Here is a 12,500-nt window from a genome sequence, read left to right on the forward strand (position 1 = left end):
AAAAGGAGACATTTTTATTGCTATCTGATACCTGCCTTTTGGCAGCCAGAACTATTTCGTTTATTAAGATGCTTAGTTCTTCTATAAATGAAATATATTTTATTACGTATTTAGTGTAGAATGAACGCGTCTGCATATTGTTCTGTACATTGTATGAACACGCATAACTATACATATTTGGACATATAGATAGATAGAGAGATAAATAGAAAGATATATACATATATAGATCAATAGTAAAACAGACAGATAAATAAATAAATAAATAGATAGATAGATTGACAGGCTGACAAATTAATATATGTATACACATAGACATTAATATAGATCAATAGACTGATATCAGGTGAGGAGGAAGCTAAGAAGAGAAGAGGAGAGGAAGATAGACAGGGAGACTAAATGATAGGAAGACAGACAGAAAGACAAACAGAAAACCAGGCAGACAGACAGAGACAGAGAGAGAGTCCAAGAGACAGACAGAGAGATACACAGATAGATAGACGGGTTCTTAGATAGATAAGTAGGTAGGTAGGTAGGTAGGTAGACAGGTTCTTAGGTAGGTAGACAGGTTCTTAGATAGGTAGGTAGGTAGGTAGGTAGGTAGACAGGTTCTTAGATAGGTAGGTAGACAGGTTCTTAGATAAATAGGTAGGTAGGTAGACAGGTTCGTAGGTAGGTAGGTAGACGGGTTCTTAGATGGATAGACGGGTTCTTAGATTAATAGATAGGTAGATCTATAGACTGGCACACCGTTACATAGATAGATAGATTTTAAGGTAGATACTTGTAAATGCATCTAAAGAGTAACACATTTAATCGTCATTGACATATATTGCCTATTTCCGTCTCCGTTTCCACCTCCGACCAAAAATCTCTCATATATTGGAAGTGATTCAGACTGTTTGCTTAAATACTTCAATTGAACTAATTTCCATCCTAAATTGAAATCAGATATCACCTATGTTATCCTCCCAAAAGCGTCTGACGAGTTCTACGTAATACAGACTGTTTTTTTATGCGCTGTGATATTTACTACCGTTGAACATCGAGAATTCAACTTAGACAACAACACACAAAACTCGTATGAGAAGGAAAATATTACAATACCATTCTTTACGAATTGTAAAGTGATTACGATGTATGCTTTCAACAGTTTCCATCCTGAGTAAGGTGCAATATAATCTGCCCTGAGGTCTTCCACATTGACATAAGGATGTAAAAGAGAAACGGTACATTTCTTCCATTAGTCCTTTTAAACATATGCAACGATGTCATTTTGATATTTCCTCGTAAATACTTGAAACTTCGTCCGAATTCTCATCAACGTACATAAGCTTACGAGCACAGGGACCTAAGTATATTACTTCTCACATTAAGTATAGAATTGTGGGTGCTTATGATTCACTATGTTTATGTATATATATATATATATATATATATATATATATGAGAGAGATGGTGGGGAGGAGAAGGTGAGCGTGACTTCGCATATCTTGCTTCTTTGGAGTTATCGGATTGCGACTAAGTTTTAACTTCCAAGGCATGTGTAACTGTATATGTCTAATAGTGTATATGCATGCATTTACACACACACACACACACACACACACACACACACACACACACACACACACACACACACACACACACACACACACACACACACACACACACACACATATATATCAGTGTGTGTGTGTAAATACATGTATATGAATAAACATATTTTATATTTGTAGGCATAGATGTGGCTGCGTGCTAAGAAGCTTGCTTCCCAACCAAATGGTGCCAGGTACAGGCCCACTGCGTGACATATTGAGCGAGTGTCTTCTACTAAAGCTTTAGGTCAACTGAAGACTTATAAACGGATTAATACGAATATAGAAAGTTAAATCAACTCGAATTTACCTAAAGTTAGAATTTTCATTATTGATTAATATCAATGCTACACTTTTGGTTCAGCGCAATAGCACATTGAATATCGTCCTCAAGACAGCACAACTGTTTTACATCATGGTTTTAATGAAAAATTATACCCTAACGAATCATGTGAATTTATATTTATTAAAACGCAGTTAGAATCTAATCATTTAGCAGTGTGTGTTGGCGCTGAATATGATGTTACAGACAAGCAGTTTTAGACATGTCCATGGCTAAAGCGAACTGTAGTACGTTCCCACTTAAATATAATATTGTTTTGTGACGAATTACTTCAAGTTTGTAATATTCCATTGAATATTTTTCTGTGAAGTCTTTGATGTTGAAGCTCACTGACAGGATTTGAGCTCTGTAATTAATATCCGAGATTAATCACTGCTCAGTGTGTCACCTTATATGCTACTCCTGTACGTCTGTAAATTGTATTAAAGTATTAGCAATAATAAGGCCAGAAATTTCAGGGATTAGTTGCTTGATTAAATATTTTATGATTTAAATTTGAATATTTTCGACACTACTAAGGATTGAAATCAAACAAGGTTTCAGCGTATATATTTGGGATGATTAATAAACTTCATTGATTACTTAGATTCAGTTTTGTTTATGCAACATCTTACAAGAAGCAAATCAATTCTTTAAAAGTATTTCTAGGGCAACACAGCAAGCGAGCTTGTTAGTTTAAACTTATAGCAAAACTTAACACTGTGGAGATAATAAGAAATGAACACAGTTGCTTTTTATGGCAAGTTTCTAACAGCAGCGGTTGTTACATACAGATGGTACAGTACATAGCCTTCTGAATTTTATGGACAATCATGCTTATATATCAAATATTCTCTTAATAAATCTTCGTAGTTTTATCACTTCGTCTCGCAACTCAATATATATTTTGTGTATATAAATGTAAATCTGTGAGTATATATGAACGTATGTTTTCATATATATATATAAATATATATTGTTGTACGATTTTATGTGTAGTTTTACTGCTGTTGTTTACTTGCGACATTGGCACTTTCCATTTATAATTACACAAATACTGCATAAATCTCATTCGCACATATGTGCATGTATGTTTGTGTGTGTATGCCAGTGTGTGTATATGCATGTATGTGTGTGTGCACAGGCACATAACAATAAATTTCATGTCAATAATTCGATAGCCATCGGGTTTCTTTACAATTTGTTAGCGTCTCTCGGGATTTAGACCCGGAAAATTAGCTTAAATTTAAGCCAACAAGACAAAACACACAACTACGACAATGAAAAAACCTCAACTGCGACGCAAAAACATTTAATGTTCCTTTGTGTTTGCTGTACATATTATTTTTTTACTAACATACACGACAGTCATTTACTATAGCTAAATATTTTATTCCGAGTTTTAATGAAATTAAATGATTCATACGCCCTTTTAATTGCTTTCTGAAACGTTCTGTGTATATAAACAAGTGAAAAATTGGAAAAAAAAAATTATATAAAATCACATATTTCGAAATTATAGATTATTTATACACACACACACACACACACACACATAGACACACATATAATTATACATACGTTTCCATATACATACACATACATTTATACGTATCAGTGCATACACATATACATATATATGTATATGTAATATATAATATATGAAAGGGTATGTATATATGTGTGGGTATATTAATATATATTTACATATATACACGTGTGTACATAGACATAAACATACATACATACATATACATATTGATTTATATATATATATATATATATATATATATATATATATATATATATATATCTTAATTCATGTGTATACATGTATATGTATAATAAACGCGTGTGGCTGTGTGTGTTTGGGCGTCTTTATACAGCATGTGCGCGAGAATAGATTCTGCAATAGACTGGCTAATTGAATAGGAAAAATAGAAAATTCACACGAGATAAGTTTTATGTTTACTTTCCATCATGTTGGATCCCGAGCAGGTAATTAAACATCTATTGTCTCAAAATTTCCCAGCCTGCTTTGCGCTTAATGTTTCAAGATTACGAATGGTTCGCAACATAAAATGATTAATATTCTATTCTACTTATTTATTCTCAGGAAAAAAAGTAAAAATAATAATAATGAGAGTTTGATTAAATACATTCTTTTAAAGTTTTGTTGTGGGTATTCACTTTTTTTCCTGTTTTATTGATGTTATTGTTGCTGCTGTTGTCTAGGTGCTTTTGATTTTGTTTTATCTTTTATATATATAAATACACACACACACACACATGTGTGTATGTATGTATATTATGTAGCTTTACTTTGAGAGAATTATTTACATTCGCGATATCTTATTCTAGAAGAAAGGTAATTTATAAATTCTTTAACTTGTTATCGTTTCCGCTACTTCGATTTATTCACTTATTATTTATTAATATAGTTAATTTTTTAAATAATATTTTGCCCGCAAACTCAGATATTTTTAAAGTACGCGTTTTGTCACTTTGTATATGTTTCTGGGTGCATGTGTGGGTAGGCGCCTGTGGGCATGTGTATTTCTGTAAAGACTCATTATGAGTCATTCATCTCCTGCAATCATGAATATAAGGAGACGTGATCGATGTGTGCTCAATAATTGACAGCGGTTATTTAACACTGAAACTAGTCGGATTGTTCCACTTCACACGTTTTTTAAAATGTTTGTCATAGGTGTTTCAATTCACGCCGATATTAGTTCCTTCAGCAGATTTATTATTTATTTAGTTGAGGCTTGTCTTGTCTTTATTTGTTTCACTGTATTCTGTAATACAAAAATATTGAATAAACTTTTAGCTGAAAATTAATGTCTGAGGCTAAATGTAAATATAAAGCTGTTCTTGTTTAATGTGGCTTTATACTCATGTGGCTTCCAGAGATCTTTTTCATGCTGATGAATTTCATAAATGCTGCATGTTTTCTAAGTCCAGGCGTATGTTGTGAAGTTTGTGTTTGGTGGAAAATAAAGTGATGATCGCGAGTTATGGTTAAGCGGTGCGTTATCGAAACCAGTAAATGTTTTGCTTCATTTAGAATGCCCTTCATACTGTACAGGCAAGCTCGTAGGTTCATGTGTGCAGGTTCTTATTTTTGTTGCGATTCTAGGCAGAGTGGCGTTTGGTGTGCTGTGTTGTGAAAAGGTTATTGGAAATTAGTTTGCGAATATGTTTATAAAAAAACTTTTTTTATGCATGTTTGTGCAAGTTCCTCGCTCAATATTTCCCACACACTGGTCCAGATTAGCTAATTATATATTGGGTCATCTTATAAATAATGCGATTTTTTCAATTGCATGAACTAAAAGTGGGAGGGGGACAGGGTACACTAACAGTGTCAACATGCTATAAAAGCAGATAGTACTTACTCTTAGTGCAAGTTTTGATGGGCATAGTTCGATTTTAACAGTTATGATTTTCAATGCTATAATGGAAGTGCCAAAGGAGCATATTCGGCCTGTTTTGCTTTATGAATTCAGTAAAGACAACAACGTAATGTAAAGTGCGAGGAATATTAATGCAGTATATCATTAAAATTATGTATAAGGGTAACTAAGAGATACCACCATGTTTGAAATAGCAGTCAAAACCTGAGTGTATAACCACATCAAATATTCAGTACGGCAAAAGGTGAAAAGATAAAAGACAAATAAATTATATATCACAGTCAACACAACGACGAATGTGCAGAACGACTACAACCACAATTCGTAATTCTTTCATTTTATCAACTACCTTTCTGGTCCTCACACCAAGCAAAACTGAATAAAGGAGTCTCATGCATTCAAAAATATAAACCAGAATTAAATATGACCCCATATTAAAAATAAAAGACTTACCCCATCTATTATATGATATAAAGCCAGAATACAGTACAGACCAAAACTAAAAATTACAGATTACCACCACTTTACTGGATGATACATGAATGGGCAATTATTTACCCTAGCAATATGTCTATTTCTAAGCTTGATGAGCAATGCGAAACTGGTTCTTTAATTATGTTGAAAAGACAAAATCGTATTTTTAAAAAAATTGTATAATACCTTTATTATTATCATTCTAATATACTCCTCAATCTTGTAAAACAAATCTTCTGTGATTTTTCCTCTTTTCCCTTTCTGTATATATCCAACCAAGTGTGTTACCCCATTAAAATATCTTCTGTTTGTGTATGTATATGTAGTCCAAATTCGCTGAAAACAAAAATACGAACACAGGTGGAGGAACACCAACTAGGTGCATTAGTTTACCACTGGGGAAGATGGACAGGTCTTCGACGTTTTGAATCTGCGCTCTTCGACAGAAGTGAGGAGGTGCGTGTGTGTGTCTGCATGTGTGAAACTGTGTACGTACCTGTGTGCACGTTTGTTCATAGATGAAATATACATACATATATATATATATATATATATATATATATATATATATATATATATATATATAAAATCAAAATTATCGCCTGCAAACCGTTCGTTATTCTCTTTTACAATAGCATTTGTTTTCGCGTGCTCATCCTGATCACAGCGCAGAATTCGTAATGAAACGTCATCAGGAAAAATGATGGAGAAGATTATAATAATTAGCTACTCTTATCCTAGAGGAGTGAAAATATCCAAATTGTGTTGTCTTCGCTTTAGCTTAGAGGATTAACGAGAAAACAAAATTAAGTAACCAGCTACAGTAATAATACAAAAGTTTTACTTATGCCGTGATTACTCTACTGTTACGGACTGAATTCAGGTTGAAATTGAAAATAATAAATATACATTCTCCTCCAAAATAAGCTGATTAGCAGAAAATATCGATGAATGAAGTGAATCTTCATTTTTTCCTTTTTATTTGTTTTCCTCATCCGTCTAGAGATCTGCCTGTGCATCGCCTTCAAGTATTTCGTCATACCCGAGGATCCCAGTACAATTTCATGTCTGGAAATTCTTTTATAGCTGTCTTTTACCGAAGTCTAAACAGTGGTCCGTAAACAAACCAACTTCGGTTTTGAAGTGATGGTGGTGGACAAATACAATACAAACGCAAAGACCCAGACACACAGGCATAAGCATATACATATCTACACCACAGGGTTCTTTATTTCCATTCTCCATTTCTACCACAAGACTTTGGTCAGCCCGGAGTATAGTAGAAGACGCTTGCCCAAAGTGCCGCACAGTGGGACTGAATTCAATGCGACGTGCATGGGAAACAAAAGTCTTAACCTTAAAGGCACACCTTCGCCTATTAGGGAATTCATTTCATTTCACGAAGTTCATACACCCACACGGAAAACTTCATACGCTGATTGTCCGTAAGCAACATAATCATAGATCTAAATCTAAGTTCAAATGCCATTAAGGGACAATCTGGGTCACTGCCATGTGGTAACATATGTTGTTGGCACTCCGTTGCTTACGACGTCGAGGGTTCCAGTTGATCCGATCAACGGAACAGCCTGCTCGTGAAATTAACGTGCAAGTGGCTGAGCACTCCACAGGCACGTGTACCCTTAACATAGTTCTCGGGGAGATTCAGCGTGACACAGTGTGACCCTTTGAATTACAGGCACAGCAGAAACAGGAAGTAAGAGTGAGAGAAGGTTGTAGTGAAAGAGTACAGCAGGGTTCGCCATCAACCCCTGCCGGAGCCTCGTGGACCTTTAGGTGTTTTCGCTTAATAAACACTCACAACGCCCGGTCTGGGAATCGAAATCGGGATCCTATGACCGCGAGTCCGCTGCCGTAACCACTGGGCCATTGCGCCTCCATGGTAATATAGAACAACCGATCAACTGTAGACAGAAATTTGTGGGCATTGGTTTCCATGGTAGTTCGTAATAAAGCTTGTAATACTGACAGAACTTTTGTCATTTTGTCACAGAATCCAAGTTTGAGAGCAGGCATATATTTCAAGATATGCACTGCATGCTCTGTGATTTTTTTTATCCACATCATCGGAACTTTAGATAAAATAGTTGCTTTTGTTTCAACGAATCTCCGTCCAGGTATTTTCGAAATATTCTGCCTCCTCTTCCCCTCTCTCAGTGACTCGTACGTCTGCTTTGAGAAGACGCACGTGACGCCCCCTCTCTGTCTGTTTGTGTAGAATTGTTGCTCACCTCGTTCCACTTTCCTACCCGAACCAACGCAATCCCATAATTCATGTGTTAGCCAGCTAAAATGTCGGAATTAACCTGGCGGTAAGTTTGAATTTTTTTTTATCCAAGCATCTGTTTGCACTATTATATTTTTGGAGTGTTCTGAAAACAAAAATATTATCTATATTATATTTCTTATGTTAGAAGTAGCTAATTAATTTTAAATTAAAATAACTAACGTTATTTTTCCGTTTTGTTGAAATTTTCTTGGCCATATAATGTAACTACATGTGTTCTCTTTATTAAATCATTTCAAATTGATTCAGCTGAACCAATAGGTATAGGGGCTAATGCAGAATCGCACCCCTTTGAAAAACGAAATTTTATGAAACTTTTTTTTCGGATTCCTACCTTTAACAGAGATTCCGAATATGCAAAAATATTAACAGAATCCAATTTCATCTTTATTACATTTCACTTATGATTTTTAGACTTTTTAAGGGAGAGTGAGGATGGGAAAGTACTGACGTTTCGAAGAGAAAGAAAAATACAAACAATACACTTATTTCAGGCTCATCTCTACAGAGCCATTTTTTTATTCCCTGCTTATTCTAGGTCATACGGGGGTGATTGCATATTCAGAATCTCCCGTATGTATATACTAAAAATACGAAAATTCTTTTACTGAGAAATTGCCAGTGGGGAGGAGAGAAATTCATTGCAAGCCCAAACCCGGAAGTCATCGCACGCCACTGATTTCCACGCACTATCATGGTTGTTACGTGAAGAAACATATTAGACTTTTCAAAAGACCATTTTGACTGTGGTTTACCACCGAGAAAAGTTATTGCCTTAAGTAAATTTTCGAAATCGTCAAAGCCACTCCATGGCTCCCTATATAGTCTAATATATATTCCTGTTGTCTTACTCCTTGGAAAACCATAGTCAAAATGGCAATTTTTGTAGATCCAATATGTTACAATTATGTTTGAAATGAATGAAATTCTTAACAACTTCGCAAATAGGTTTCACGCAATGGAATCTGTCATTCCGTTCTCACTTCGGTGTAAAAGCATTCTTTGTCTTCCTTGTATTCCTCGTTGACATTTACTTTTATTCCTTGCTTTCCAAATTACTCTTTATACATTTTAATAACGTTTTCTAATAACAGGGCAATAAATCCGCATTCTCAAATCTATTATCTGCGTTTTAATTAAAGAGTTGGTGCTGTCTTTTAATGCGGTAAAATTAATTGGGGAAGAAAATACCAGTATGCAACGATTTATTTCCTGCTTTTCCACAATAATTCAAATTTATTTCATTAGAAAATTAAATGTTATATATTCATTTCAATGAATTAACACTTTATCTCCCTTTACGATCTCATATTAGAATTTAATGCAGAAGCGAATATCAAAAGCAGCGACACTTGAACGCGTTATGTCTTTCAATACATCAAATACACCGAATTGAACCCCTTATCTTCCATTACATAACTAATTCTGGTCGGTAGAAAGGCACTGATAGACGCAGGCATGGATGTCTTACTAGCCAATCTGTCTTCGTAACCTTATTGTCTACAGTTGAGTCCCACTGCACGGCAGCCTGGTAAAGTATTTTCCACTATAACCTCGACCCAACTAAAGCTTCGTTAGAGGGTTTTGGGAATGGTTTGGCAGGTAACGCTAAGTAAGTGCTATGTACAGACCGTAGTTAAACTCTTGGTTCGATAGTGATACGATAGAGGAGGCTAATGTGGAGTCTAATGTATTAGCATGCATATATATATTTGGCAAAATAAGGTAACACACACATATATATATATATATATATATATATATATATATATATATATATATATATATATATATATATATATATTTCTACCTCCATTCTCTTAGTTCCCTCTATATTTCCTATCTCCTCATTTTCCGTAATTATTCCTGATTTCGAACTCAAATATTTCCCTCTGTTAAACCATCTCACATCGTCTCGTATGAGGGGATATCCATAACATCCCAGAAGCAGCTGTCAGACTATATCTATATCTTTTTGCTTATAAATGTCCCGAAAACTCTTCACAACCTTGGTTCTGGTATCTCCCTTTGTCTAACACACACACACATACACACGCACATATATATATATACGTGTTAAATTTTAGCACAAAGTCAGCATTTTTGGAGAAGTGTGTAAGTCGACTATTTTATCGATTCAGAACGTGAAGACGGACGAAATACCACCAACCATTCTACCAAACTTGCTCGCGATTCTGCCAGAGCACCAACAAATCACAAACACACACACACTCGCTCATTATATTATTTAAGCAACTGAATTCTTAATTTACTTATTTTAATATTCTAGTTTCAAATTCCACACGTTTCAATCGTTAATTCCTATCTGCTCTAAAGAGAACATTAGTCAGCACAACTGATTACAGAGACCTTTGAGACAATTTATTGCAGTGTATCCTTGTGAAATATTCTTTTTTGTTACATAAAATAATAAATTAATATTACAACTGGTCATTGGTAGAGTGAGGGAGACTTTCAACAAGTATTTAATTACGTCTCTTTGTATACCAAGTTTCAATGCTACCGTGTGGATTTTGGCTTTAATTTTGGGGGAATCGATAATCTATCAAAAATACACTGTTTCCAATACAATCGACTGTTATTTTCTACCACCTCTAAAATGTAAGGCATTGTGATTATGTTAAAAATCACTTTCTAAAGAGAACAACATCGATTGTTTAGTGTGTCTGGCTAGTAATGTTATCTCTGTTTTCATGTTGAGAGAAATAACAATTCTATCAAGTAAAAGAGGTATATGAGTTTGAAAGCTGCGCGATTGTCTCAGAATCGGTGAACGTTAATGAAACTTCCCCTGGTCAAAATCTTTATAATCATCATCCTCATCATCATCTTTATCATCATGGTATCATTGAAGGAAATTTGGTGTGCTCTAACTGCCTGTAAATGATTTCTGATGAAACAAAAATACAAAAGAGACAGCTGATGCGAATAAGGACGCAGCTGCGTCTAATTTCCTTAGATTACAGCCTGATTCCCTTCGCAAACATTTCCTACTCTCAGCCTCCATATTGATAATTACTTTAGAAAAAAGTTTTCCAAAGATTTTATCATTCAGGCTGGTCAGTGAGACACAGGAAACAACAATGTTTTAGTTTCTTAATATTCGATTTCGTTAATCCTTGTATCTCCAATTCATAGTTCTGTTAAGATTTCTACCAAGCGCATTTAGCAATTGATAATCCATTACTTTTTGAAAGTTGCCAACAACTTTAGCATGTGTCTAACTCATCAGTGTCTATACATATCAATTTAATTCGGTGAATAATTACATTTTTCTGTAGGTGTATATAATATATTTAAAGATTTAAACGGTTTAACCACGTCTTTTTATTTCAACTTTTTGAAAATCAGTGTTAACTGTCAAACTGGTTAAATCTTTAAATATATTAATAAAAAATACTTCAGTGCATTTTCAGCTTCTAGTTTTCCTATATATATTTCCTAGGGATAAAACAACAATAACATTCATCCCAAGCGGGACTGCCACATTATGTGGGCAAATAATCTTTACTTCAAAATACTGTTACTCTATGTCTCTCGTTGAGAGATTTAGAAATAATAATGTTTCTATTTAATAGATCAGAGATTGTTTATAACAGAAGTTCGGCAGCGCCATCTCAGCCAGGCAGTAATTTTGTGCTGAAGAAAAGAAATAACCCAGTAATCGTGCTCCACAGATATTGCTTTGGGCTGAGTGTGGGTGCTAAGCTCCCCTGCTCGAAAATATAAGGACACAAGTGTGTGTGGTATAGCCTGCTGGAGTCGATGTTTCGTGCGGTTAGAACAGCAGTACTTTGCATACACTTTATTGTATGTATATATATATATATATATATATATATATATATATATATATATATATATATATGCATGTAACATTAACATTTATGTCTCATCACTCGATTCGGACATCTGATATGGAAGGGTTAATTTGATCCAGCCAAATCACCTGAAATGGATTGATGAACCCTGGTAAAAGTTAATCCATTTCTAAATCCAGTACGATGTAGATCATTTTATGGAAAAGTGGTAACAATTGCCGCACGTTGTATCTCGTGATATGCCTCGAAGTGAGATAAATTAACCAGCAAGAAAAAATAGAATTTAAACCTTAAGGAGACCTTAGAACCTACTGCAAGATATGACAGTGTGATTTCTGTTTCCATCTTCCTACGCTTGTTAATATCATAACATCTTCTGCCTTGCAAAATTGAATGTAATTAAAACAAGGCATTAATAATATTTAAAGCCATATAGTATTGACACAAAATTGAAAAGTAGCAAGGACATTTTACTCTCATTCTCAGCAAATATGGCACCGCGTAAATTTTTAATAATAACAATATTGCTGCATACTT

At 34.4% G+C, this 12,500-nt stretch overlaps 1 protein-coding gene across 5 annotated transcripts in view; it reads left to right on the forward strand.

Annotated features, from left to right (window-relative positions):
- Window positions 1-6,504: 6,504 nt before the first annotated feature.
- The window catches only part of LOC149130911 (uncharacterized), a 247,648-nt gene continuing 241,652 nt past the window's right edge, over window positions 6,505-12,500 (forward strand). For 3 of the 5 annotated variants that reach the window (XR_016238699.1, XM_089343660.1, XM_089343659.1), the window contains exon 1: window positions 6,505-8,146. Coding sequence is in view for 3 of the 5 variants with exons in the window: in XM_089343660.1 (XP_089199786.1) it covers window positions 8,127-8,146 (20 nt within the window). In the remaining 2 variants the exon portion in view is untranslated. The remainder of the gene's footprint in view (window positions 8,147-12,500) is intronic. The other 2 variants (XM_089343657.1, XR_016238697.1) reach the window with 2 other exon arrangements.

Source organism: Octopus bimaculoides, chromosome 27 (assembly GCF_046866305.1).
Source record: "Octopus bimaculoides isolate indiv1 chromosome 27, ASM4686630v1, whole genome shotgun sequence".
Classification (NCBI taxonomy): domain Eukaryota; kingdom Metazoa; phylum Mollusca; class Cephalopoda; order Octopoda; family Octopodidae; genus Octopus; species Octopus bimaculoides.